General features: G+C 40.8%; 1 protein-coding gene across 1 annotated transcript; it reads right to left on the reverse strand.

The window, feature by feature from the left end:
* Positions 1-516: 516 nt before the first annotated feature.
* ezh2 (enhancer of zeste 2 polycomb repressive complex 2 subunit) lies at positions 517-26,206 on the reverse strand. The gene is made up of 19 exons (XM_080417262.1): positions 25,834-26,206; positions 21,264-21,386; positions 19,079-19,207; positions 18,860-18,979; positions 17,314-17,434; positions 16,639-16,803; positions 14,822-14,927; positions 13,784-13,947; positions 13,202-13,299; positions 11,461-11,752; positions 8,122-8,288; positions 7,322-7,457; positions 5,326-5,451; positions 4,611-4,789; positions 4,045-4,140; positions 3,509-3,590; positions 3,321-3,401; positions 2,433-2,517; positions 517-1,487 (listed from the first exon to the last, which is right to left on the reverse strand). Exons 2-19 carry the CDS (start codon positions 21,378-21,380, stop codon positions 1,424-1,426), a joined length of 2,328 nt encoding a protein of 775 aa, XP_080273388.1. The 5' UTR covers positions 21,381-21,386; positions 25,834-26,206; the 3' UTR covers positions 517-1,423.
* Between the last annotated feature and the right edge of the window lie 1,102 nt (positions 26,207-27,308).

Genomic DNA, 27,308 nt, shown 5'->3' on the forward strand with positions numbered 1-27,308 from the left:
TCAACTCGTTTGGCACTTGGACCTTTTTTAACTGTAATATCGTCACTGTCGGGCGTAAACATTGGATGTCCATAATAGTTACTCTTCAGGAAATGGAAAAAAATAACCAACGTTTCAATGGATCCAATGCAGCTATTATTTAGTCATATACATTTTATTTGTTCAATATTCATAAAACCCACTTTTAAACCCACACTTTTACTTTTCAAAATGTTTTAAAAAATAGCAGATCTGTTCACAGCGCGTCGCGATGCAACACGTTGTGAGGTTGTAGAATAGATCGGCAATTTTTGCTACTTTTGTGTGACACTATAGCACATTTTATACTTTGGCTATTAAAAAATAGCAGATATACAAGCTCATAGCGCGGCACTCGGTGCCGCGCTATGAGCTTGTAGATCTGCTATTTTTGAAAAATCGTGAAAATTTGTGAAAATCTTTGAATATATATATTTTTTAAAGCGAACATTTTTAACTCAAATCCTTGCTTCTAGGGGTCCCTGGAACAAAATATTTTGAGGTGGGGGTCCGTGGACAAATACATATCAATTTTGGGGGTTCTTGACATGAAAAAAGTTTGAGAACCACTGCACTATAGTATGACAAAGTAGGACATTCATTTACGGGGGAAAATAAACCATAAAAAAAAAGGAATATGGCGTTTTTTTGCCCGACAGCAGCGATAACTTGTTTGCAACCCCGTCAGAACATAATCATGGCCCAGTTTTGGGTCCTGACACAACGGTTGAGAAACAGCTCACTAAAGAATCAAGGCCAGGCCTCCGTTTTACGATTCGATTGGTCGATCCTGCTCTGTGGCCCCCTGGCTCTATTGAAAGTGGACCTGGCACGCATTGTGTGTGCAAGTTGTGTTGTTCATGCAATACACACCAATATGTTAAGCGCACAGTTTGTACAGGGGCTGCGTTGCACACTGGAGTACAACCAAAGGTGAAGTGTGTGTGTTTGGGTGTGTGTGTGTGTGCGTGTGTGTGTGTGTGTGTGTGTTTTCAATGAAAAGAGCTGGTGAAATGCTGGTCCCTGGAACTTCCAGTTTCCCCAAAAAACCTGTTTAGTTTTGTTTAGCCGCCAGTCGACAACACGGTGGATTTTTATCCATTTCTCCTCATACAGGAAAAGTAGCATCAAAAGTTGAGTTTGCACAGTACAGTTGTAAACACCAAGGAAAGGCTTTTATAACCGTAGAAAAACTGAGTGTGTTGGTAGAAAAAAGCACAAACAGGAAAAACTGGAAGAGAAAGAGAGATTCCTGAAGGTTCGCAATCTTGACGAGTCAACTGGTTATTCCTGAACTGATGTGAAGTGTGTGTGTGTGTGTGTGTGTGTGTACGTGATTGCGTGTGTGCGTGCGTGCGTGTGTAAGGCCTTTGAGTAGTTGTTCCACAGGAGGTAGAAGTGAGAATCAGGCGTTCATCTCCAGCTCCCGTTCAATACCGACGTACTTCAGAGCGTCCGCCTGACTGTACCTGTTGGCAGAAAAAAATCACAAAATGTATTTGATATTGATTGTGTGTAACCAGGGTGACTGTTTATACATGTTACTACTAGAGCCTGACCGATGGCAGATGTTTTGGGTACGATGCAATCCCGAGTGTTGAGAGTCCTAGACAACTGATTACCGTTGTATTGACCGATCTTTTGGAAGAAAAAAACCCCTGCACAAATGTTCTTATCAGTTTAAAAAAAAACTTAGATTTGATTCAAGTTTGTATTTGAAAACATTTAACTAGAATTTGTATTTATTTAACCACTTAACTCAGGAGCCAAGATACAGAATTTTTAAGTTTTAAGTTAACAAGGAAGTGGATGGGAGTCTAGATCTTCGAAAAATCATATCTCCTTGGTCTTTGGGTCAAATTGGAAAAAAGAATTGAAGAAAAATAAAAATAAAAAAAGAATTGAAAAAAATAAAATTAAGCTTTTTACGTCAGTGGCAGGATTGGTAAACGGGAATAATTACGTCAGTGGCAGTGAATGAGTTAAGCCCTAAATTTTTTTTTTCAAAAATAGCCGATCTACAGTCTCACAACACAACACATTTTGAGCTTATAGATCTGCTGTTTTTGAACATTTTTGAAAGCTTTTAAAAATGATCACCTATGCCATGATCACCATCACCATCAGTTATTGGCATAACTGCCAATACTGACGTTGTCAAAAAAGTCAAATAATGACCGACATATCGGCCAAACCGATATATCGGTCGGGCTCTACATGTTAAATCCGTCTTGACATGCACTAACATATCATAACATTTCACAGAAATATAGACTGAAATGTAACACATTGTCAACAAAAATGCACAAAATCAGCATCCTTATCGTATTAGCTGCACGGTTTAACACAAGAGAAATGCATACAGTTACATACTGTATTAGAATGTGTTTAAAGCGTGCAGAGAGCTGACTGACCTGTAGTCAAAGAAGAGTTCCTCTCCAGTCTGGATAGCTCGCTTAGCAAAGATCCCTATTCTGTGATCTCCATTCACCATCATCACTACAGAGCAGAGAATCAACACATAGTCAACTTATTAACACCATTCATTATTAGTAGTAACACATTTACATAGTATACTATAGACACAAACTAACTGATTGTTCCTTCCTACGGTCATGGCGAGAATTCAGGTGTGGAGTCGAAAGAATTTAGTACCAAGTACTATACGAACAATAGGATTCGCACACTTAATGAAATGCTTCGGCACAAACTGAATCCAGCAGTTTACATTTTCACTGACAAGTCTTCATGTTAGTGGAAAAGTCAACATGCTGGATTTATTCCAGAAGAAGCTGCAATAAATCTGTCCTCTTTCATATTGTTATTAGCCCATGATTTCCTTTGCTCTTGATGGTGGTAAGCGACTGGCTGTTGTGAACGGGATCTACCTCCAGCTTCAAGTTTCCAACTTTGTTGTCTATCCAAGTATTTCATCGTCGGACCGTGTTGCACAAAAATAGCTGGTCTACAAGCGTTTTGTATGCCCGAATTACACAAAGTGTTGTGTAGGTTCAAAGTGGTTCATGAGTTATGTGTCCTGACTGTCCTCACTTGAGAAAACCTGAATAGACATTCAGGTTAGACATTTCTGATAATTTCCAGGGTATGGCCAAAAGGATTCTCTGCTTAATTATCATGATGTTTTATTACTATACATGACTAATTGATAACATCGTATTTATTTTGTAAGCAAAGACTTGCTGTATTCCAGTTGGTTGTTTCTTGGTTCCATAACGTCCAACTTTATGTTCACACCTATCTCACCTTTTGCATAGCAGTTGGGGTTCACCGAATTATCTCACCTTTTGCATAGCAGTTGGGGTTCACAGAATGGTTGGCGAAGCGAATCTTGTTGCCTTTTCTTGTGGCATCTACAACAAAGTCTGAGGAGAGGAGATCAGCAAGTAAATATCACCTCTGAACAATGCTGTGGATTGCTGTGGATTTCCGCCATAGTTCAATAATATCAGATAGATCATCAGTGTGTTACCATTGTTGAGATTGAAGAGGAAGCTGCACATATATTTGTCGTAGACCTTCCCTCTGCGGTCGGCCTCATCCTGGGAGATAATCTGATCAAACAACGGTACAAACGTTAATAATTGTTATACATCAAAAACAAAGCGAGTACCAGTAGAAGTATCCAGACACTGATAAGAGTACCAGCAGAGGTATCCAACCACTGATAGAGTACCGGCAGAGGTACCCCAACACTGTAGGCCTGTCCCCGACTAAGGATTTGTTTAGTCGAATCTAATTGGCGACTAATTGCCAATAGTCGACTGGCAGTCGACTAATGCAATGCAATGCAAAAAAAAAAAAAATACATTTTATTTCAAAGGGCCAAGTCTACACAGTTTGTTTTGTGTCTCCAGCAGAGTTTCTAGTGTCTCTATCTCTCTATCTAGACTAGATTTGACTAAGAGACACGCAGTCGACTCGGACCCCCCACGACTAACCAGTCGACTATTCGACTTAGTCGAGGTCAGGCCTACAACACTGATATGAGTACAAGCTGAAGCCTACCTCTCCACAGTACTCAGAGATAAACTCGTTCTTCTGAACGGCCTCCTTGATAAAGATTCCCCATCCAGCAACATCCGATGGAGCCAGGAGCAGGTGCTGAGAGAGAGAGAGAGGGAGATAGATGGATGTTTAAAATAATCGTGATATTGATTTGAAGTCATATCGCATGCATGTGTGTCAGTGTTGATTTTGACAGCAATTTTTGACTTAGTTTTAGTCGTAGTCTTTTGAATAAAATTGCATTTAGTTTTAGTCATAAAATTGCATTTAGTTTTAGTCATATTTCAGTCACCTGAATTGTTTTAGTTTTTGACTAAAAATGTATTTTGGCGGTGCCTTGATGGCGTCGCAATGGATGATTTTACTGTTGGTTGCATTCTGAAAATAGCCGATCTACAAGCTCACAACGCGTCGCGCTGCGACGCATTGTGAGCTTGTAGATCTGCTATTTTCAGAGCGCAACACCCGAGTGCAACCAAACATAAAATGACTTGTCTTTTAGTTCTACTGGATCTCTTCTCCACTCGTCCCTCCCTAACATTTTGGTCTAGTGTGCTTGTGTGTACCTTCTTGGCTCCTCTCTGTATAGAACAGTTCTTACAGGAGACGTTCTTGCTGTCCCAGTGCTCTGCAGCTCCACACGTCAGACAGAGGTCAGGGTCACACTCCCTGACCGCCAGGTAACACGGACACTGTTTGGTGTTGCACTGAGCCTTACACCTGCAGCCCGGGAAACGGTTCTGACCTGTACGCGTATACACACACACACACACACACACACACAATTACAATCTTATAACTACGTATAATTACAAACTTATATAACCAAACATAGTTTAATAGGTAAACATAGTTACAATCGTGTCACACTGCGAAAATAGCTGATCTACAAGGTCACAACTTGTGGCATCCTGATGTGTTGTGAGCTTATAGATCTCCTTTTTGTTTTAGTATATTACATATAATAATGCCCAAAACCCTGTAAGTGGCTAAGCAAAACAGAAAATTAATTAAGAGCTAACCTGTAAAAATTGTAAGTGATTTTAAAAGATGACAAAAATGGCTTCCAATATCCTTATTTGAATAGCATATTGTGGCTGTCGGATAGAAACTTTGTATCTCCATATTTCAACTATTTATGTTTTTTTTCATCCCATAATGCCCTACTTCGTCGTCAAAGAGAGTCAAGCTAAAGAGTGAAAATAGGCGATCTACAAGCTCACAACGTGTCACATCGCGACCAACATAAACGTCAAAAGACCCAACAATGTGTGTTCTTACACTCAGAGCTGCACTGGCAGAACTTCTCACAGAAGTTCTGGGCAGTGACGCAGGGGCAGGACGAATCACACGGCTGCCTGGGGTGGTCACATGGCTGGTAATTATACACGTGATTGGACGAACCATCTACAAGGGGGGGTGGGGAGAGAAATACGGTATGGTTGTTAGTGACGGTGCGTATTGATTCCAAACAAGAACTGGTTTCACTAAAAGGCTTCAAAAGGACAAATAGACGCACAGGGAGGCAAACTGGAGACGGAAGTTCGATGGAACACATTTAACCCATTAACTCTTTCAGTGCCATGCTTATTTATGGAATTCTGGCTCTGAGTGCCACAACCAAAATTCATCGTAAAAAAAAAGTGCTTAGGTGAGAGTGAATGGAGCAGAAAATCTTCAAATCATCATATCTTGGGTTCTGAACCTTTTTTTCTTAGACGTCCTGTGGCACCCAGGGCTATTTAGACGTCGGACGTCTTAAGTATCATTCATAGTCGGACGTAAGGAGACGTAACGAGCGCCAGCGCTCCTTGCGTTGTCGTTTTTGTCTCCCCCTCCGTCACTTACGGCTCCAGGATTTCCGTCCGTGCAGTCGACATTCACCGTCAGGCCGACGTACGTTCGTTTGTACGTTGGCTGTAGTACCAGTGGAGCCCGTTGGCAGTATAAGGAAAAAAGGTTTTCCTCGGGCCCTCTTTCTCCAAAAAAAAGACCCACGTTGGTTGGTGGAAGTACTTGAGTAAATGTACTTAGACCCGTCGATCCACGGTCTGTGACAATATATAGCATATATAGCACAGTGCAGTAGGGGTCGAAACTCACGTTTTGTAGACAACCATTGTTTTTGTCTAGTTTGTGGACTAGTTTGTGTCTTTTATTGCGTTGTTTTGGCTAGATGCTACAATGGTAGCTTCATGTTGTTAGCTGCGCTGATGCTGTTGCCAGGTTTTGTGAGAGAAATAAGCAACCAGGTCTATGAAAACAAGCCCAAAAGAATCGACTAGGATATAGCAGATCTACAATATATGTTTGAGAATCACTGGTTTAAATAATAATTGGCCCAAATAAGCAACTACACTTTAGAAACAAGCCCAAATAAAACCGCAACCACCAATACAAAATTGCTTGTTTGTTTACAAGCAACTTTACAGAAAAATAAGCCCAAAGTCGCTTATAATAAGTAGACATGGCAACATTATGGGTACGGCGGTACATACTAGTGGCCATCTAGTGGATGAAAAGGTGTATTACGCCTGTACACTTTAAAATAAATAACGCCTAAATAACGTGAGCGACTATGCATGCGTCCGTAAAGAACGGACGGAATCCCTCACCCCCTGACGCACGTTTTAGACCCATCTAGGGACTATGAACGGGCCTTAAGACGTCCTGTGGCACTGAATGAGTTAAGACGGGGAACACATCTGTGTAACCACTTATGTTATACTTTGGCTATTCAAAAGTAGCAGATATACAAGCTTCTAGATCTGCTATTTTTTACATCTTGAACATTTGTGCAAATCTTTGAATATATATATATTTTTAAGCGAACATTTGTAACTCAAATACATATAAATGTACATATAAATGTCCTCGACATGGAAAAGTTTGAGCAGCACTGATATAGTACCATAGGTTTTTCAGAAAACTGTTTTTTTACTGGATTTATAAGACATTTGTAGAATCAGCCTCGGTCTTAACTGATTCACTGCCAATCACGTAGATCTACGCGAACCTATTTAAAGCCGCCACGTGCCAATCGCGTAGATCTACGTGAAGTGAAAACCCCCCCCCCCCAAAGACCAAGGAGATATGATTAGTCAAAGATCTAGTCAAAGATCTAGACTCCTAGAATTGGTTGACAGGCTTGCATTGACAGCCCATACTTGTCCTACTGCACAGTCAGAACCTGTTTACGAAGCCTAAAGGCCAAACATAATCGTCAAGTAAAATGATCGTGACAGCTCAGGACAAGGAAGTAGCAGTGACCTCTGACCTTTCTTCAACTGGATCTTCCTGCAGTGAGTGGCCCAGAGGCGGTGTTTCCTCTTCTTCTTCCTGGGGGGCGTGTCTTCGTCTTCGGTGGGAGCGCGGGCGATGATACTGGACTCCTTCACCCTGAACTCATACACCTGCCAAGAGGACGATCAACGCTTAAGGCCTTTTCACACAGAGTCTGATGGAATGTTTTATTGGTCAGACGGTTTTTAAGGCATCCGAAAAAATGCAGGAATCGAACTGGGTTCAATCCCCAAAACACTATAACATTTTATATTTATATATATATATATATATATATATATATATATATATATATATATATATATATATATATATATATATATATATATATATATATATATATATATATATATGTGAGTGTGAGAGAGAGATATACAGATAAGCAAATTATGTTTTTTTTAATTATAAAAATTGGCAGACACTAGATAATTACATTGTTATATTTAGTCCACCATAAGTAACTGTTGCACAAGAAGTGCATCACTTTTCTCAAATTCTCTAATTCTGAAGACAAGTGATGCCACCCACATATACTGTATAAAACAAGATAATATCGGCATTAGAATATAATAACCAGAGCTGGAAATGGATCGAATGTATTAGGAGGACCTGGCTTGCACTGAAATCTGTGCAGGCATTCAGTACCATTTGAAAGTCAATCTGATAATTATAATACAGATAAATATATCCTGATAAAAATAAATCACACAATATCCATTCCACATTCCCAAAAAATAAAACATGATTTAGTGTTCAATTCCGGACGGTGCCCACCTGTCTGCATGTCTTGGTGCCTATGAGCCTGGCGATGGCACAGTAGTTGTCGTAGTACGTTCCTATGAGGACTCTGAAGAGGGACGCCTCGGCGCCGCTCCAGTCCACCGCTTCGGCTTCACAGTTCAGCTTCAACTTCACTGGAGTCTGGCAGCGCGAGTTCCCTTCTGAACGCACACACACACACACACACACAGACAGGAGAGGGATTATAGCAACATACAGCCATCTGCTGCTAAGAAGTAGTGTTGCCTAAAATGCTGGGATTGTTGAGTATGCCAGTCTATGCCATTCCGATAGCACATCATTTATGTCAGTTACAGCAGTGGTTCTCAAACTTTGTCATGCCAAGGACCCCCAAAATGCTATGTATTTGGCCGCGGACCCCCATCTAAAAATATTTTGTTCCAGGGACCCCCATGAAGCAAAGATTTGAGTTACAAATGTTCGCTTTAAAAAATATATATTCAAAGATTTGCACACATTTTCAAGATTTTTCAAAAATAGCAGATCTACAAGCTCATAGCGCGGCACTCTGTGCCGCGCTATGAGCTTGTATATCTGCTATTTTTGAATAGCCAAAGTATAAAAGGTCATAATTATTGTGATGCTATATTAACACATTTTGCTGGGTACCCCCTGGAACCCGCTCAAGTACCCCTGGGGGTCCCCGGACCCCACTTTGAGAACCAATGAGTTGTTACAGTATTCAATTATTTTGAATGCTTCAGTTACACTACTGTTTTATTCTCGTACTGTACTAGTTAGATTATTATTTTATACTAACTTGTAGATGCACTTTAACAATTACTAATGTAATTTGTATTTATTCCTAGATCAGTGGTTCACAAACTTTTTTTTAATTTCAAGGACCCCCATAATGGACCCTTAGGGGTCCATTATTATGTACACTCTCCGAGTTAAAGACCTGCAATGTTCTATTTGGAACCCCCTGAAGGAACCCCGAGGGTCCCTGAACCACTGTCCAAGATTTGTTTAAATTATACACACTGGTTATCAGATCGGTGCTCTGTATCGACCGATATGCAAGTTATGGGTATCGGAATCGGTATCGGGAAAGAAGAAATGGTATCAGTACAGCTCTACTAACAAACAAATCCATGTACATGACTCTTGGCTGACAACAGCAGGGGTCCCGACTAAGAAAGGCACACGTCAGCAGCAGCGATCCCACCCAAACAAAACACACACTGCACTGACAGGTCCGCACCTCTTTCACATTAATTTGCAGTCTACGTGGGCAGTCTACGAGGATAAATATCCTCGTATTTCTCTGGTACGCCACCCTACACCCCCCCTCCTCCTACTTAAAACTCAACAGCACACAGTTACAGATTGGTTTGAACTTGACCAACTGCAGTCGACGGGCATGTTTGTTCAACACGTTGGCTCGGCTTCCTCCAACACACCTAGCAGAACACTTGCCATGGTGGCTGGTAGCCCAGACAGCCTTATCAGACATGTAAAAAATTATGTCAACATTAGTGATGAACCGATGGCGATACAGGTAACAGGTCGAAGGAGATGGGGTTGGGTTAGGGCAGTGTATATCAACCCTGGCAAACGTCCCAATTTTGGGCCGGGGCTACTGCTGAGGTGTGCCGCGCCGTTTGAAGGAGGTTTGAAAAAAAATCATTTTGAATTTTTTTTTTTTTTTTTTTAAACAATAATAATAATCAGTCATGCAAACAGCCCCGAGGTGAAAAGGGTGACAGCATGCTGTTTTTTTTTCGGGTCAGGTGTCACACTATTGCCCTATTTGGATTCAAAACGGCTAGTGGAAGCTGAAAAGCTACAAGTTTGCATGTCTGAATAATGCAAAAACAGAAATATTTGTTTGCATTTGCTTTTTTTCTCCCCCATATATTTTCATGATAAAAAAGTGTGTATCGTATCGAAATCGTATCGAAGTTGTGTGCCCAATATCGTATCGTATCGTTTCGTGAAATGTGAAAATCGGCACACCCCTAGTGTGTGTATATAGATATACCGTATATATATATAATTATATATACCGTATATCTAGGTGTGCCCTGGGATTTTTTGGCTATGCCAGGTGTGCCTTGGCACAAAAAAGGTTGATAGACACTGGGTTAGGGTATTGGACCGGCAGTGTCGAAACCCATTTTCAGCCCTATATACTAAGTTGACTGGGGTTCCCCAGGGCTCTATACTTGGGTCTGCTCCTTTTTTCCCCCTCTACACTAACATTTTTGGCTGAAAATTGCTGATCTACAAGCTCACAGGTGGCGCGTTGTACGCAGGGCTTCATCAAGTGCCTTTTTTGGATTGACTGATTGAATATTTGATTAGGCAAAAATGTAAAACAGCACAGTTACATTTAAAATTGTCTAAAAGGTCTGTTCAAAAAAGTCCTTGCGGTCTTGTTTCCAAATGAGGTCCTTGGTATTCAATTCATAAGTTTTCCTTTATTTGGGTCCAGCACCGTGTTTATTTAAGACCTGGAACGCAACTGGGTCACTTTATATTTCTTTGGCTATTCAAAAATAGCAGATATACAAGCTCATAGCGCGGCACCGAGTGCCGCGCTATGAGCTTGTATATCTGCTATTTTTGAAAAATCTTGAAAAAATAATGTTTAGATTTTTTTCAAAAAACTGTTAGGATTTAGAAAACATGGGTTAACCCATTAATACCTGGAACGCATCTGTGTCACTTTTAGATTTCTTTAGGCTATTCAAAAATAGCAGATATACAAGCTCATAGCGCGGCACCGAGTGCCGCGCTATGAGCTTGTATATCTGCTATTTTTGAAAAATCTTGAAAAAATAATGTTTAGATTTTTTTCAAAAAACTGTTAGGATTTAGAAAACATGGGTTAACCCATTAATACCTGGAACGCATCTGTGTCACTTTTAGATTTCTTTAGGCTATTCAAAAATAGCAGATATACAAGCTCATAGCGCGGCACCGAGTGCCGCGCTATGAGCTTGTATATCTGCTATTTTTGAAAAATCTTGAAAAAAAGAATGTTTAGATTTTTTTCAAAAAACTGTTAGGATTTAGAAAACATGGGTTAACCCATTAATACCTGGAACGCATCTGTGTCACTTTTAGATTTCTTTAGGCTATTCAAAAATAGCAGATATACAAGCTCGTAGCGCGGCACCGAGTGCCGCGCTACGAGCTTGTAGATCTGCTATTTTTGAAAAATCGTGAAAATTATTTTTTAACATTTTTTTCCGAAAAACTGTTAGGATTTAGAAAATGTTTAGAAGCGGCCTCAGGTCTTAATGGGTTAAAGAAACTGTGGGGATGTGCATATCCTACTACTTTTTTTCGTGTGTGTGTGTGTACCTGAGCTGCTGGTGTTGTCATCCTTCTTGTCGTCCTCATCCTTGTCGTCTCCGTCCTTGTCGTCTCCGTCGTCCTTGTCGTCTCCGTCGTCGTCCTTGCCTCCCTCCTGGTCGCTGTCCGTGTCCTTGGTCTCCGAGGAGACCGTGGTGGGCGTGCTGGGGCGGCTGTTGCCGTTGCTGTTGGGCTGCCGGCCGCGCGGGCGGCGGCCCGCGCTGCGCTTCGACGGCGTCTTGGGTCGCTCGCCGCCGTCTTGGGTCGCTGCTCGGCCAGGGTACTCTCTCGCCATCCCGTCCTGACCAATCAGAGCTCAGGGTTTTTGATGTTTCATAATTTAATGTTGGATTCAATTTATAGTATTCATATTAGTATTTAGTACAAACTATGTATGCCCAAAACGGGTATTTTTCAGGAAATGGAAAAAATAACCTGTGTTGCAATGAACCTAATGCGTCACAGGCTCTTATCATAATTTTTGGGGTAAAAATAAATGTGTTGAATAGAACTATATTCTGATAGTACTCATTGACATAGAGTGTTTGTTCAGTAACAGGAGTCTCCCCATCTCTCCTCCTTTAGTAAACAGAAAATGCATTCAGGTCGGAATACCTATTTTATCCTATTTTTATCAGGAGGGATAACTTGCACAGAATACAGATTAAACAAGTGAAATTGGAAGTGATGGCACTAAGAAATTATCAGACAAAATTGGAACTGGAACACTATAACTGATAAAGCTGATAAATGGGTACTCTTTCCTCATTGGCTGACATTTTTCAAGCCACTTGAAATGTATTTTCTGTTTATTAAAGAGCTGGAGAGACAGGGAGACCCCTGTTACTGAACAAACACTGAACACTATATAGCAATCTATCAGAATATAGTACTAAAGGTCCTTGCACACTGGTGCGTCTTTTCGTTGCGTTTTATTTTTTTTCATTGTTTTTTCAATTTTTTTCATTGTTGTAAAAAAAACGCAACGAAAAGACGCACCAGTGTGCAAGGACCTTAAATGTGGTAAAAAAAAAACTTTTAGTTTTAACCAAAACATATCACTTACCCTAACTTTAACACATTAACTGCCAATACCGTAGTCCTACGGGCCGTTAAATCCAACTGTTAAGCGCCGAGACCGTAGCCCTACGGGCTGCGGTCTTTTCGCGCATGCGCGGTCCGGGTGCACTTTCGGAATTTTTTTGATCCACTTCCGTTTCCGGTTTGATGACAGGAAATAGAATTATTTGGGATCCGGTTTTGACGCTCACGCCCGCTCCCGACGAAACTGAAACTCAATTCTCTTCCTGTAGTTTTTTCTCCTCGCATTTCACTGTTTAACGTAATCCGCTCTAACTCAAACATGGATGCCCCGTTTGACACGTGGTTTTCACTGGGAGATACAGGGAGATCGCGCGGATGTAAACAGACCGTGTAGCGCTCAATCTTAAGGATTTTAACAAGATCTATGGCGACATGAAAAAAACAAAAAAACAACAAAAACACCTTGGCACTGGTGAGTACATTATGAGATTAGCCCTTGGCAGTGGATGTGTTAATCACATTCACTTTCAATTTAGTTTTTAGCTTTTCCCCCCAAAATGTTCAGATTTACAAACACATTGTTAGCTTGTACATTGGCTATTTTCGCAACTGGATACTCTTGTACGATGAAGTAGGGCATTACGAAATAAAAACCATACACATTTAAAATACGTACATAAAAACAGCGACAATATTGGTTCCATACCTGGAGCAGGTACATGTAGCAGTCGATGCCACATGGTTTGCTGTCCACCAGGTTCTCCATGTTCTTACGTTTATACGTGTTGGGAGTGGCGTGGAACGCTGCAGGAGAGAGAGAGGCAGAGAACCATTTAACAACAGAAAACACAGAAACATCTGGCCTTAAAGGTCCCTACACACACACACACACACACACACACACACACACACACACACACACCGGGAGTAGGGTTCTCCATGGGGTGACTAATCGATAGAAATCCGTAACACTCATCCTATTAATATGTAACTTTCTCTCATTCTCTCTCTCAGTTTCCTTTCTCTTCCCTCTCATCTCATACCGACAGATTTGATCTGGTTAATTACAGACAGCTGGTCTCTGACAGGAAGTCATTTAACAGTCATTCATCTACAGCAGAACAACGTGTGTAGTAACAATGTGTGTACTAACAAGGAAGGAAGGAAGGAAGCAAGGAGCAGTCGTTTATGTGTGTGTGTGTGTGTGTGTGTGTGTGTGTGTGTGTGTGTGTGTGTGTGTGTGTGTGTGTGTGTGTGTGTGTGTGTGTGTGTGTGTGTGTGTACTAACGGTGCAGGAAGCAGTCGTATTTGAAGCAGCGTCTACAGAACAGCGTGTGGAAGGAGTGCAGACTCTGTTCCCGCTGAACGGATTTTGCGTTGGGGCCGTCGATGTTCGGCGTGCACTCGGGCGGCAGAATCCCTGGGAGCGGCGGTTCTGTCAACTCCTTGTACCTGACACACACGCACACACACACACACAGCAAAGTAAACATTACAGAGATTTTGGCAATTGCCTATCGTGTTGCGTCACGTTATGAGCTTGTAGATCGGTTATTTTCACCAAAGACATTTAGTGCATTGGTTCTCAAAGTGGGGTCCGGGGACCCCCAGGGGTCCTTGAGGGAGTTCCAGGGGGTCCCCAGCTAAATGATAGTTAGGAACCAAATGGACCATTATGGTCTGTAACTCAGAGAGTGTACAAATGGAACCAAATGGACCCTAACGGGTCCATTTGGTTCCATTTTACACTCTCAGAGTTAGAATAACATTGACATTTCACAATTAAAATTGGGGTCCCAGAGGTAGAAGTGTCATTAAATGGGGGTCCGACTCCGTAGCCTAATGCATGTCAAACTGGGGGTCCTTGAAATGGAAATGGTTGAGAATCACTGCTAGAGCCGTAAAAATCTTCTCTTATGGGGGTCCCTGGTATATCTTTTCAAATGGGGGTCCACGGGCTAATAAGTGTCCTTGTCCTTGACATGAAAAAGTTTGAGAACCACTGATTTAGTGTACTGCAAAAACAGAAATGTCACTAGTGTAGAGCCTTGAGGGACTCCGGTCAACCAAGAATAGGGTTTAATTGGTTAAATGGTGATTTGCTGTGGTAATGATGTAATGCCCATCCGTCCAGTGGATGTGCTCCATCTGAACATGTATATATTTTTCTAAAGGGATCACTGCTGTCAGCCTGCTGTATTAAGAGTTAATACAGTATAACTAGCACATCTACAGTGGGTGAAGGTGGTGGTCTCCCTACTCATTTAGTTCCTAGGAGTCTACTGGTTGACCAGTAGCACTGCCTGAAGCTCATAATCTCACTCACTTCTCTTTCAGTTCCTCTGTAGAGCCCTTGTCGGGGAACATGGACGAGATGGCATCAAATATCTTGTCTGAAGGAAACTTCTTGGAGCCGTCACTGCTGCTCCCACCTGACACACACACACACACACACACACACATTACATTATTTCAACTTACATCAGCTGCTTGTGTGCTTACTCCCTCTGATGGTGTGTGTGTGTGTGTGTGTGTGTGTGTGTGTGTGTGTGTGTGTGTGTGTGTGTGTGTGTGTGTGTGTGTGTGTGTGTGTGTGTGTGTGTGTGTGTGTGTGTGTGTGTGTGTGTGTGTGCTGTGTAATAGGGATGCAAATATTAATGGTTTTCCTTATCCCTTCCCGGTGGTGGAAAGTAACTAAGTACATTTACTTAAGTACTGTACTTAAGAAAAATGTTGAGGTATTTGTACAGTACTTGAGTATTTCCAATTCTTTTACTTCTACTCCACTACATCTCAGAGGCAAATATTGTACTTTTACTCCACTACAATTATTTGAAAACTTTAGTTACTTTTCAGATATAAATTATGATATTATAAAACATACATTAACCACTTTAGCCCTATTTTATACCTAGGCTATTTGAAATATACCTAGGCTATTTGAAATATACCTAGGCTATTTGAAATATACCTAGGCTATTTGAAAATAGCCGATCTACAAGCTCACAACGCGTCGCGATTTTACTTTTGGTACTTTAACACTTTACCTGCCAATCACGAGTATAACCGTTGATGAAAAATACACCCGTTTACTGCCAAAAAAATCCATCCACGAGTATAACCGTTTTTGGTCTTTTTTTTTTCAATTTATCCACACAGAACCAGAGATATCACGATCCAAAGATGTCTAGCTCCATTCACTCCTTGGTTAACTTATTACTTTAAAATCCTGTATCTCGGCTCCTTAAAAAAATAAAATTAAACACTGGCACTGGGGGAAGTAAAATAAAAAAAACCCTCTGGCAGGGAATGTGTTAAGTACATTTTGATGCCAATACTTTTGTACTTTTACTCAAGTCAATTTTGAATTCTGGACTTTTACTTGTAACGGAGTATTACTATTATTCATTATATATTACTTTTTATACTTGAAAAAGACCTAAAAGGGTCGAAACGTTGTATCTGCTGTTTGTTTGAATAAAACCTTGGAGCATAAAAGTGAGTTGCGAGCCCTATTTTTGTTTCGGTATCACTGTTCATACAGTTAAAGCTCAGCACCAAAGAACGGAGGATGTGCGTTATTTGTTTTTCTGCACACTGCATACAGAAACCCTGCTGTACAGTGATTAATATAGTGTTGATTAATCACTTTCCTAGCACATACCGTATGTGTGTGTGTGTTAGGGCTTTCACCAACTAGTCGACTAGTCGACTAGTATAACCACTAGTCGACTCTGTTGTTACTAGTCGAATAGTTGAAAAAAAATAAAATAATAATAATTTGTTTTAATGCCATAGTAATGGCCCATCTTACTATTATTATCATCCTCCTGACTTTATTTTTTATCAAAAGGGGGTCAAAAGTATGCCCAATAAAAGCCTATTATTGGGCAATGGGGATCCTTAGAGACGCTGCTGTGGTAATCTGCTGCTGTGCCAGAAGCGCTTCCCTTAAAACACCATAAAAATAAGGGCAGGAGGATAATAATAATAGTAATATAGTAGTAGGATGGCATTAAAACAATGCCCCCCCCCTAAAAAAACAAAAACAAATTTTTTATATAAATTTCGACTAGTCGACTAGTAAAAATCATTAGTTGTGAATGCCCTAGTGTGTGTGTGCGTGCGTGCGTGCGTACGTACTCTCGTTGCTGATGATGTGGTGGTCCTCCATCTTGGGGTGGTCCTCCATCTTGCCCGTCATCTTAAAGTCTGCCTCCTCGTCCTCGTCTTCATCCTCGTTGTCGCTGTACTGAGTCAGAGCGCTCACCAACTCCACAAAGATCTCATCATTGATGAACCCACACTCTGTTACACACACACACACACACGCACACACACACACACACACACACACACAGGTGAAACTGTCATTTATTTGCAGACTGGTCGCATTACAATAGATACAGTATATGAGATGCCAATAGAACAAGACACAGATGCCATAGAACAAGACACAGAAAGAAAGAGGGAGGGAGACATGAAAAACAGTGATATGAGAGAGAAAGAGAGAGGGAGATTTGAGAGAGAGAGAGAGAGAGGGGGATATAAAGCATGTATGCAGTATGAAACTGAGATAATGAGACAGAAAAGAGCTATGAGAGAGAGGGAGGGTGATATGAAAAACAGAGATATGAGAGAGAGGGAGGGTGATGAGAAACAGAGATATGAGAGAGAGATATAAGAAACAAAGAAATATGAGAGAGATATAAGAAACAGATATATGAGAGAGAGAGAGGGAGGGTGATGAGAAACAGAGATATGAGAGAGAGAGAGATATAAGAAACAAAGAAATATGAGAGAGAGAGCATCTCTTACCTCGGTCTCCATGAACTTTGCCATCATAGTTCTTGATGAGTTCCTCTATGAAGGTTCCATCCTGGTCTAAGATCTCATCTCCCATGTAGGGAATGTTATGAAGAACTGTCTCATCCTCCACCTGACGGACACACGGACACTCGTCACTGTAATCCCACTTGTAGGGCTGCAGTTATCAATTAATTATGTTCTTAGCTATATATCGTCACCTTGCTAAAATAATGGCCTACGTAATTTTTTTAAGTTTTTCAGAAAAAAAATAAAAACTGATCCAAAACAAAACTATATGATATTTCTTAATCATTTCACCCAAAACGTTTATAACTTAAATTATGACTATTAACATAAAAATAACACTGTCTGTCAGTTATGTAACATAAGAGATTTAAATAGGTTTAAATAGGATTAGCAATTTCTTTGGCCTAAGTCACAAAACCATGTGCCTTAGGCCAAAAACATTGCCTATTTTGGCCTAAGTCACACTTTTAGGCCATTATACTAAAAGGGGAGGGAACAGCATGATCCTTTTTAATTAGGAGATAGGCGATTTCACCAAAGGTGGCCAGTGTCATGAGGAGCTGACTTAGGCAAAAATAACATTTTCCTCAAAAAATGACTTCGGACAGTTTTGCAAGGTGACAATATATTCTATATAATTATCCTTTTTCTACTTATGGATCAACAATCTTTATAATCAAGCGTGCGTGCGCGTGCGATTTTGAAAGTGGTGTAAAGAAAGAAACCTTGGACAAAGTCACCTCAGCACTGAGCAGGCATCTGCACCCACTCAAATGAGTGTTAGTGTGTAATGAGCACAGGAATGGAAACCTTTCCATTCATTGTGTGTAGCAGTGATGCAAGTCTGTGTCGCAGAGCTGCAAGTAATCAATGCATTGATTTGATGCTCTGTGACACGCTTCTGCATGCCATGCAGAGACCTGTATCCATAGCAACCACCGTCGTCGGGTCCCCAAACAAAGTGGGTGGCTATCAGTGGACAGTAACTAAGTACATTTACTTGAGTACTGTACTTAAGTACATTTTTGGGAGGATTCTTTTTTTGCAAACATGACTTTCACTCCGCTGCATTTCAAATACAAATGTTGTATTTTGACTCCACTACATTTCTAGGTAGGGACTCTTGGAACCCAAAAAAGAAAAATATAATATGAACATCCACTTATCAAGCCCTATTTCAAATATAGTGAAAAATAGCTGGTCTACGAGCTCAACCGTTTCAGACATTTTTGAAAACGTCTGAAAATATATATTTTTAAAATATATTCTAAATTTCAATATACAGAGGGTGGGGGGGTGGGCTGTTTTCACTCTACACTTTACGCATATCTTCACTGAAAACAGCCAAATCTACAAGCTCACTAAGTGTCGTGTTGCGATGTGTTGTAAGCTTGTAGTTCGGCTGTTTTCAACAAAGGTTTGCCCCCAGAATGTTGTTAAGCAGTAAAGGGCAAACAAGTCGACATGAAAGGTCCTTACACTGTGTGTGTGTGTGTGTGTGTGTGTGTGTGTGTGTGTGTGTGTGTACCATGAAGTTCTGCTGCAACGGTGACCAGGAGTACATGACAGGAACTGATGCCACAGCGTTCAGAGTCTTCAGCGGAATCACCTGCTTGTTAAACTCTGAGAATCCACTGTCCACAGTACACTACAGACAGACAGAGTTGCACCAAAAAAAAGGTTTTAATTAACATTACATTGACATTGCAGAACGTGTGTGTGTGTGTGATCGAGGGACAGGGCTGACCTCTCTGGTTCCTCGTAAGGAGCCGACAGATGTCATGACGTGAACAGGCTGGATTCTCCTGGTCCTCCACTCCTGGTTCAAGATGTCCGTCCTCTCCAAGATCTTCTGACGGTTGGTGTTGAACATACTCTGAAACATCAACACGACGTCAGGAGAGGAGAGGAGAGTGAAGAATAAGAGAAGTTAGAGGATGAGGAGAGCGAAAGAGGAGATGAGAGAAAAGGGAAACAAACACAGGAGAAGGGAGAGGCGAAATAAGAGAGAAGGGAGAAAGAGGATAGTAAAAGTGGAGGAGAGGAGACTGAAGCAGAAGAGACAAGACAGATGAGAGACAGAGAAAAGAAAGAAAGAGGAGAGGTGGTCATGGAGAGGATAACGTGTTATGTGCAAAGGGGTGCATCTCAAATTCATTCAAATCCAAGACAGAGAGAAAGAGAGGACAGGGGGAAAGGAGAGAGAAGAGAAACAAACAAGAGAGAAATAAAGGAAAAGGGAGAGGAAATATAAACAGGAGAAAGCAAAGGAGCGAGAAAAAGAGGAGAGCGAGAGATGGAGGATACCATATTATGTGTAAAAGCAGTGTTACCATAGATGAACCACTTAAACCTGGTGATGCACCGTAATGGCCACCAAAAAAAATGGGAATACTTGGCCTCGAAAAAGAAAAGAGAAATCTTCTTCTCTGTTGTGTGTTTACTAACTTTGTCTCCCCCCTCTCTAAATATTGTATAGAAAGTGACGCAGTGATGCAAAAGCCAGTTAAACTCTGCAATAGTTTATAGTCTACCTGTCTAAGTCACTCATGCTTTGTTGTCGTTTCTCTGGCGTTTAATCCTTTAAGGTGCATTCACAATGGACGGATAAGGCAAGGCAAGGCAGTTTTATTTGTACATTTCAACAACAATGTGCTTTACAAAGAACATCAAGCAAAGGAAAAACAAATATACAATTACATTAGGATGCATAAAAACAAAAGATACAGTTACGGTGCCGAAGAGAAAGAAATACAACAGCTCAATGTTTACATTGACAAAAATAATCACTTCATTTGAATCGCGGGGGGGGAAAAAATCTGCTGTTTTTCAGTCATGTTATGAATGTGGAGTGTGTTTTGGCTTGTCTAGATAGACGAGAGACAGTATACCATGGTTCTGAAGTAGGTCGGGAGATGGCTTATTGTCGGTATCAGCCGAGTAACACGCGGGAGTCTGTCCCCGTTACTATGCGCTAGACCCCTGGGAGATGGATTGCTGAGGTGGAGCGCCACACCTATCCTCAGCTCCCAGTACTTACCGCACGACTTACCGCACCCAAGCCGTGCTACTCATGTGCTGAGTTGGCGGTGCCCGGGATCGAACCCATGACCTTGTGGTCTGAAGGCGAGAGCTCTACCGACTGAGCTACCCGGACACTAACTAATGGTTCTGGCTAATGTTCTAAACCAGGGGTCTTCAACGTTTTCAGGCCAAGGACCCCTTGGCTGAGAGAGAGAGAGAAAGCAGGGACCCCCATTATATATTGTATAAAGTATTTTTTATTTTCATAGATTTCATAGGCAGCTTCATAGACTTGTTTCACAGCACTATCATGTTGGATTCATGTTAATGTGTATTTCCAGACATTTAACCATGCTCTAAAAACAATACTTAGTAAACCCTGACCTTTCACTCTGTCCTTTCTGTACTTTCACTCTTTTTTCCCCCTATACCGAACCACTTTGCCGATGATAGAGTCTACAAGCACACAACGCCTCGCAGCGCGAGGCGTTGTGTGCTTGTAGATCTGCTATTTTTGGCTAAAGTTCTCCTCAGAATTGGGATGCTTGGTTGAAGTGGTTAGTGTAAAAATCACAAAGATTTGGCGGACCCCCTGTAGTAACTCTGAGGACCCCCTAGGGGTCCCGGACCCCCTGTTGAAGACCTCTGTTCTAAACGCAAAGACAGTCAGCTGTTTGGTCATTGTGAACATTGAGCTGCTGTTTTTCTAAGATTTCAACATGGATTTGTTGTCTACAATGTGTTGTCTACAACGTAGCTCACAATGCTGTCACGTTGTGGCGCCGACACGTTGTGAGCTTGTAGATTGAATATTTTCACCGGATGTTTGCCCCCCCCCCCCCCCGGAATAGGGATGCTACCGGTCAAGCGGTTAAAATCGGTGTGAATGCGTGTCTCAGGTTACCCACCTTGACCTCGTCAGCCCGCCTGAAGCGTTTGAGCTGCCTGAGCCTCATATACTCTGACTTGACCCTCCTCTTCCAGCAGCTGGGCCCCTTCTCTGAACGCTTCCCTGTCAGCACCATGTTCACCTTGAGGACACACACACACACACACACACACACACACAGGGGGGCGTCAGAATCATGGGTGCATGGATGGATACACACAGTTAAAGGTAGGATAAGTGATTTGCTTTGGTTAAAATAAGTGTTAATTTTAGTTTTTGGGCGGTGTAGCCGCCCCTATAAGTGGGGTTGGGACACCTCATTAGTACACCCTTCGCTGTACTGTGATTGGCTCATACATTAGTACACCACTACATTAGTACACCCCTAGCTGTACTGTGATTGGCTGACTCTATTGGCTGACTCTATTCAGCACTGTGATTGGCTAGCGAGACACATGATGAAATTTAATAACCTATAAATAGGACTATGCACTTAAAAAAACACTTTTTTTAAAAAGTGAGCTTCCATCACTGTGATGACCACTGTGATGACCACTGTCTTTTTTGTTATGCATGACAGTTTGTCTATACTACTTGGTCTAATAAAAGTATATTTTCCTAAATCTGGAGACAATTCATATGTAAACTATACAGATATTTTCCTGCTCATTACTGTGCACATGTACTGTGTTTGAGCACAAATATGTATTTTGAGAACCCAAACATTTTCAGGATTACACGCATCCTCCCCCACACCTTCAGCTTCTGGCTAGGGGAGAAACACTGAATAGCCAAATAAATCCAAAAATGTCACACAGATGCGTTCCAGGTCTTAATGGGTTAATTTCCCTGAGCATCGCACACCTCATAAACATCACTACTACCGATTAAAAAATTACAACGTTTTCAAGCCAATCCCATTCCACTTGTTTCAGTTGGGAATACTGTACACAATGAGCTCAGGGAACATCTAATTACTGTACCGCTCTGTGGTGACAGACAAGACAAGCTACGCCCAGGCCAGGCATAATGACAGATTCTCAGTTTAAATCACATCTCTCTTCTGCTCTCATAAGCTCATATTGCAAAAAAAATGACTCATATGATATAATGCAAGAGTGGGGAATTCCCACACTTTGAGAGCATTTCTTCACTTGGTTCACAAGTCTAACCGGAAGCATTACTATAACTTTTTCTCTGTTCTCAACGTGTCCCGATCTGTGTGTTTAGTTAGTTAGTAGTTCGATCTATGTGTTAAAAAAAAAAAAAAAACAAGGCTATAAACAAGTATAGAGAGGTATTATGATCATGTATTATTATAACTATTATATAATATATTATGGATCATGAAGCACAGAGAAAATAAAATAGATACAAAAATAGGAATAATAAAAATAAAACAAAAAATACAAAATAAATAATAAAATAAAAAAATCATGTATTCACATGTGTAACAATACATGTGATCATGCATTGTATTTATATAAATATATTTTGGATTATGAAGCAAAAACCTCTTCTTTTTTCTTCTCCTGTTTTTAACTTTTTTGATACTTAAATTGTCATGTCATGCATGTACTTTATGTTGAAAGGGTAGGCAGAATAAGCTATTTAGCTTCAGCCTATACCTTTTTTGGTCACAAGACTCACAACTATGTCATATTTATTATTGTTGTTGTCGTTTTATGCGAATGGAGCATATTGTTTGCAAAGTGAACTGATGACCAAAATACAAACTTGCAAAGTGAAGTGAAAGTGAAGTCCCGTCCTAAAGTATAACGGGGCTTTCTGGCTGTCACGCTGTGGGCGATCAATATATTAAATTCCAGAAAACGCATCACCAACTACAGCGAGGTGGCACTTCTTTGTCTTGTTTAAAGGTTAGACAACCTTTACTTTTGGATCAAGCAAGTGCAGATAAAAGGGGAAGGGTTGCAGTTGGTTAACGTCACTTATCAAACTGAAGTACTTAGGCAGGCGCAATAGCCGGTCTTGCATTTGAAGATTATTAACTACTCTCATCAACCACAAGCTGCTGTTATCTGCACGTGAGACTGTACGCACAAAAGCTCTATGTTCTAGCTGTTGCTGCACCATATGTATGTACATACACGTATCTGCTGCTAGTTTAACTGCATCATTCCATTTCTTCTCTCACCATGCATGTATAAATCTTACTCTACAGGAATATTTGACATATCAAATCTGACCAGTTTTGCTTGCCCTTTCTTTCTATCTCTATTCTTCTTCCCTTTCTCGAAAAACTACAAATGATGGGAGCTTCTTCAGAAAGAAAAACTATTTTGTTACGTGTGGAAACCTGTGATAAGTAGTTGAAGATGAACGTTACCCGACAGACTGACTAAAATCCATTTGTATACTGTAGTGTAGGGCAGGCATCTGAATATTGTCCCCATATGGCTTGTAGGGATATGAATTTGGGGAGATGTTTTACAAGAGCAGACATTGAATGTTTACTGTCCACTTCTCTCTCTCAACACCTAACATTAATCCTACAACTTGTCAGCGTGATAGTGGCGTTGACCAACTCAAGATCAAGTGTATGTGTGTGTGTGTGTGTATGTGTATGTGTATGTGTATGTGTATGTGTATGTGTATGTATATATATATATATATATATATATATATATATATATATATATATATAGGCACCCTCTAGTCTACATTGGTGTCAATAAAAGTATATTTATACCACCTGCCAAGTGAGCCAGGCTACAACTCAACTCTGTCGCAAATGCTCATCTCACGTAACGATAATGTCACCTGGGGTAAAAGTTTACATTACAGAGACTTGTCAGGTAGACAATGTTTGGTTCTTTCTGTAATTATTTCTCTCAACATGTACAGTCTTACCGTCACTCAGTCAACCAACCCTATCAAACTGTCAAACAGCTAGCTGGGACGCTAGTAGTTTGAGCCCCAATCCACATCATACACACACAAACAACCTTTAAAGAGTTTCATCGCTACATGGACAGTCAGCTTTTTTTTTTACCTTCTGAAATGGGAATATATGAGTATATCATATTCCAGTGTTGTTACAATGATTAATTCATTACCAACATCAATACACTTTTTACTGAAAAAAACGTATGTTTCTATATCAGTGGTGCTCAAACTTTTTCATCTCAAGGATCCCCAAAATTATATGTATTTGGCCGCCGACCCCATCTCAAAATATGTTGTTCCAGGGACCCCCATGAAGGAAAGATTTGAGTTAAAAATGTTTGCTTTTAAAATATATATTCAAAGATTTGCACGAATGTTCTAAATTTTTCAAAAATAGCAGATCTACAAGCTCGTAGCGCGGCACTCGGTGCCGCGCTACAAGCTTGTATATCTGCTATTTTTGAATAGCCAAAGTGTAAAATAATGCTTTTTTAGCTCAAATCTAAAAATGACACAGATGTGTCCCAGGTCTTAATGGGTTAATCTGTGTCCTGTGCGAGTTCTCTCTCCTGATTGGATAAAATTGGTATCTATCCTGAGTCTGGCCCAAAAATACAATTTCTGCTTACTAAAGGGCAGGAGCGAGACTCCCCGTTACTGAATAAACAGATAAATCAGAATATAGAACTACTTAATACTTATTTTAACAACAAAAAAAGACTTGCCCTACCTTTAACTGAGACTGAACCATTAACAATTAACCTTTCTTTCAGACTCACAGCAGTCACAAGACAGCAGTGATGTCGTGAAGAAGCCAAGAAGGATAAATTATCTTTACAAAACACAACACTAGAGGTTATTATTACTGACAGGAACACGTGATCACAGCCTTATCAGAGAACACAGTACTACTGTCATTTCAATGTTTGAATTTATCTACATAGTTTACATGCATTTAACCGCACAAAGGCTTCAACTTGGCTGAGAGGGAAAAAGTAAACCTTCTGTCATGATGTGCTTTTCTTTTTCAATTTCTCTGCTTTATTTAATCACGTTTGTATTCTACATTTCATTCTACAGCTTTGTTATGCCTTATGTACACATTAAAATGATCAGTGTTCTAATTGTACACTGTCAGAGTTACATTAAGGTAGGTAAAAACTAGGTAAGTACTTTAAAATCAGGTTGTCAGGCCAGGAGCCCATAAAGAGAACATGAAATATACAAGACAAGATAAAAGGGGGAAATCCCTACTCAAAGTCCCAACAGTAATTTGACATGTGACTAAAAAACTAAATACTTTGAAATGAACACAATCATCAAAACATTTTTGTCACATGGTGTGATCCTACACTGAAATAGACATCATTAGCCCTTTCTTTAAAAGAGACAATGCTTTTTTACAACAGATGCATTATAACATTGTGTGTGTGTGTGTGTGTGTGTGTGTGTGTGTGTGTGTGTGTTGAACACACTGTGTTCCTGATAGATGGGCACTAAGGACATCAGGGCACCTCTATGTAAAATTGGCTATTTTGTCCAAAATGTTAAAAAGTAAAATATTTGAAAAATAGTCTTAAGTAAGAGTGTGTGTGTGTGTGTGTGTGTGTGTGTGTGTGTGTGTGTGTGTGTGTGTGTGCTCGCGCGCGCGCTGTGTTCCAGACAAAAAAATCACTTACGTTTGAAGAGACACTCGGTCCTCATCCAATGCACCGCTTCAGCAATAATAACAACAATAACAACAACAATGTCACAAAACGGATGAATTAACTTGATTGTTCTAGTGAACACACTGTTAGCTCGTTAGCTTATGTGTGCTAGCTCTTAGTGGCTCTTCAAACAGCCGGCACAACACACACACAACAGAACCCCGGGTCTGTTCTTTCTCCTTCCACCTCCTCGGCTCTCCTTTCTCCGCTCAACCGGCCTGAACCCCGGTTTAAACGGGTTTTAAACGCGTTTTTATTAACTACCCCAACCCTCCCCCGGTTAAATAAACGTTTAATGTAATTGTTATAATATTATTTCCGCCTCGGTAAGTATTCAAACCTCTCTCTCCTCCTTTGCTAGAGTGTGTGTTCTCTCTGCCTCCTCTCTCTCTCTCTGCCCACCGCACGTTCCAACTAGACCGGGGTCGATTCACTTTGCGGGTCATACTTCCGGGCTTGGACCGGATACGGAAATAGTCTGCACGAGTGCCACGTGTGTGTGCGTTGAAATGCAACCGGATACAGTAGGCGGGCTCTAGACCGGATGTTGGTGCAAAATGGTAAATAGAAACGAGGCTTCCCGCGGGTACTGCGGGGAGCCCGGTGACGCGAGGCTGCGTTCAACAAGCGCCAAACAGTTGGGCCAATCGGCGGCGCCGTTGCTTAGGAGTGTCACTGTGCGCCCGCGCGGTTGGCCGGATCGTATCGCGGGGTCCGGCCAATGGCAGCCCGCGCTGGCTCAGGGGCCCTGGAACGGGGGGGGGACATGTGGAGACTCTCTCTCCCTTTGTTCTCACGTTTATTAATGTACAAAACGTTAAAATGTACAGACATTATCGCATTTTGTTGTTAATGTAACTCTGAAAGGGTGCAAATGGAAACAACGGCCTCGTTTGGTTCCATTTGCACCCCCTCAGAGTTAAATTAACTGATGATCATTTACAGTTATTTAATAATAACAATGATTATTATGACCTCTAAATAACCAAACATTGACATCAAAACATCCTTAGTTTAGTCCTATATGTCATGTTGCATATTAAAACATGTCTCCGAACAACAAGCCCTATATAGGTTTGTTTTGGATTGTAAATAATCTATATCAATTTATATTATTGACTACTCTGAGTGATGTTTTGTGTTTACACATATCTGGGTCTTTTTTCTTTTTTTTACAACAAATCCCGTTATCGTTTGAGTTATTATATTATCAAATCAAATAAACCCTGTCACCTCCTGGGCAGTGTCTCAGTCAGAGAACATTATGTATCTCCTCCAGCCAGTGGAAGAAAAAGTACTCACATTTTGTACTTAGTAAAAAAGTAAAGTAAAAGTACCTATACAACAATGTTTGATACCATGCATTGGTCTCAAAATGTACTTAAATACCAAAAGTAGAAAGTATTCTATAGAGAGAGACTGAAAGTCAAGTGGGCTCCTTTTGA

Source organism: Gymnoscopelus braueri (genome assembly GCF_963280865.1).
Source record: "Gymnoscopelus braueri genome assembly, chromosome: 21".
Classification (NCBI taxonomy): domain Eukaryota; kingdom Metazoa; phylum Chordata; class Actinopteri; order Myctophiformes; family Myctophidae; genus Gymnoscopelus; species Gymnoscopelus braueri.

Coding starts and splice junctions, on each gene's coding strand:
- ezh2 (XM_080417262.1), bottom strand. CDS start 21,380: ATGGTGCTGACAGGGAAGCGTTCAGAGAAGGGGCCCAGCTGCTGGAAG. Junction 11,753..13,201: donor GCTACATGTACCTGCTCCAG/GTATGGAACCAA, acceptor CTGATTGGTCAG/GACGGGATGGCGAGAGAGTA. Junction 4,141..4,610: donor TACAGAGAGGAGCCAAGAAG/GTACACACAAGC, acceptor TCTCTCTCTCAG/CACCTGCTCCTGGCTCCATC.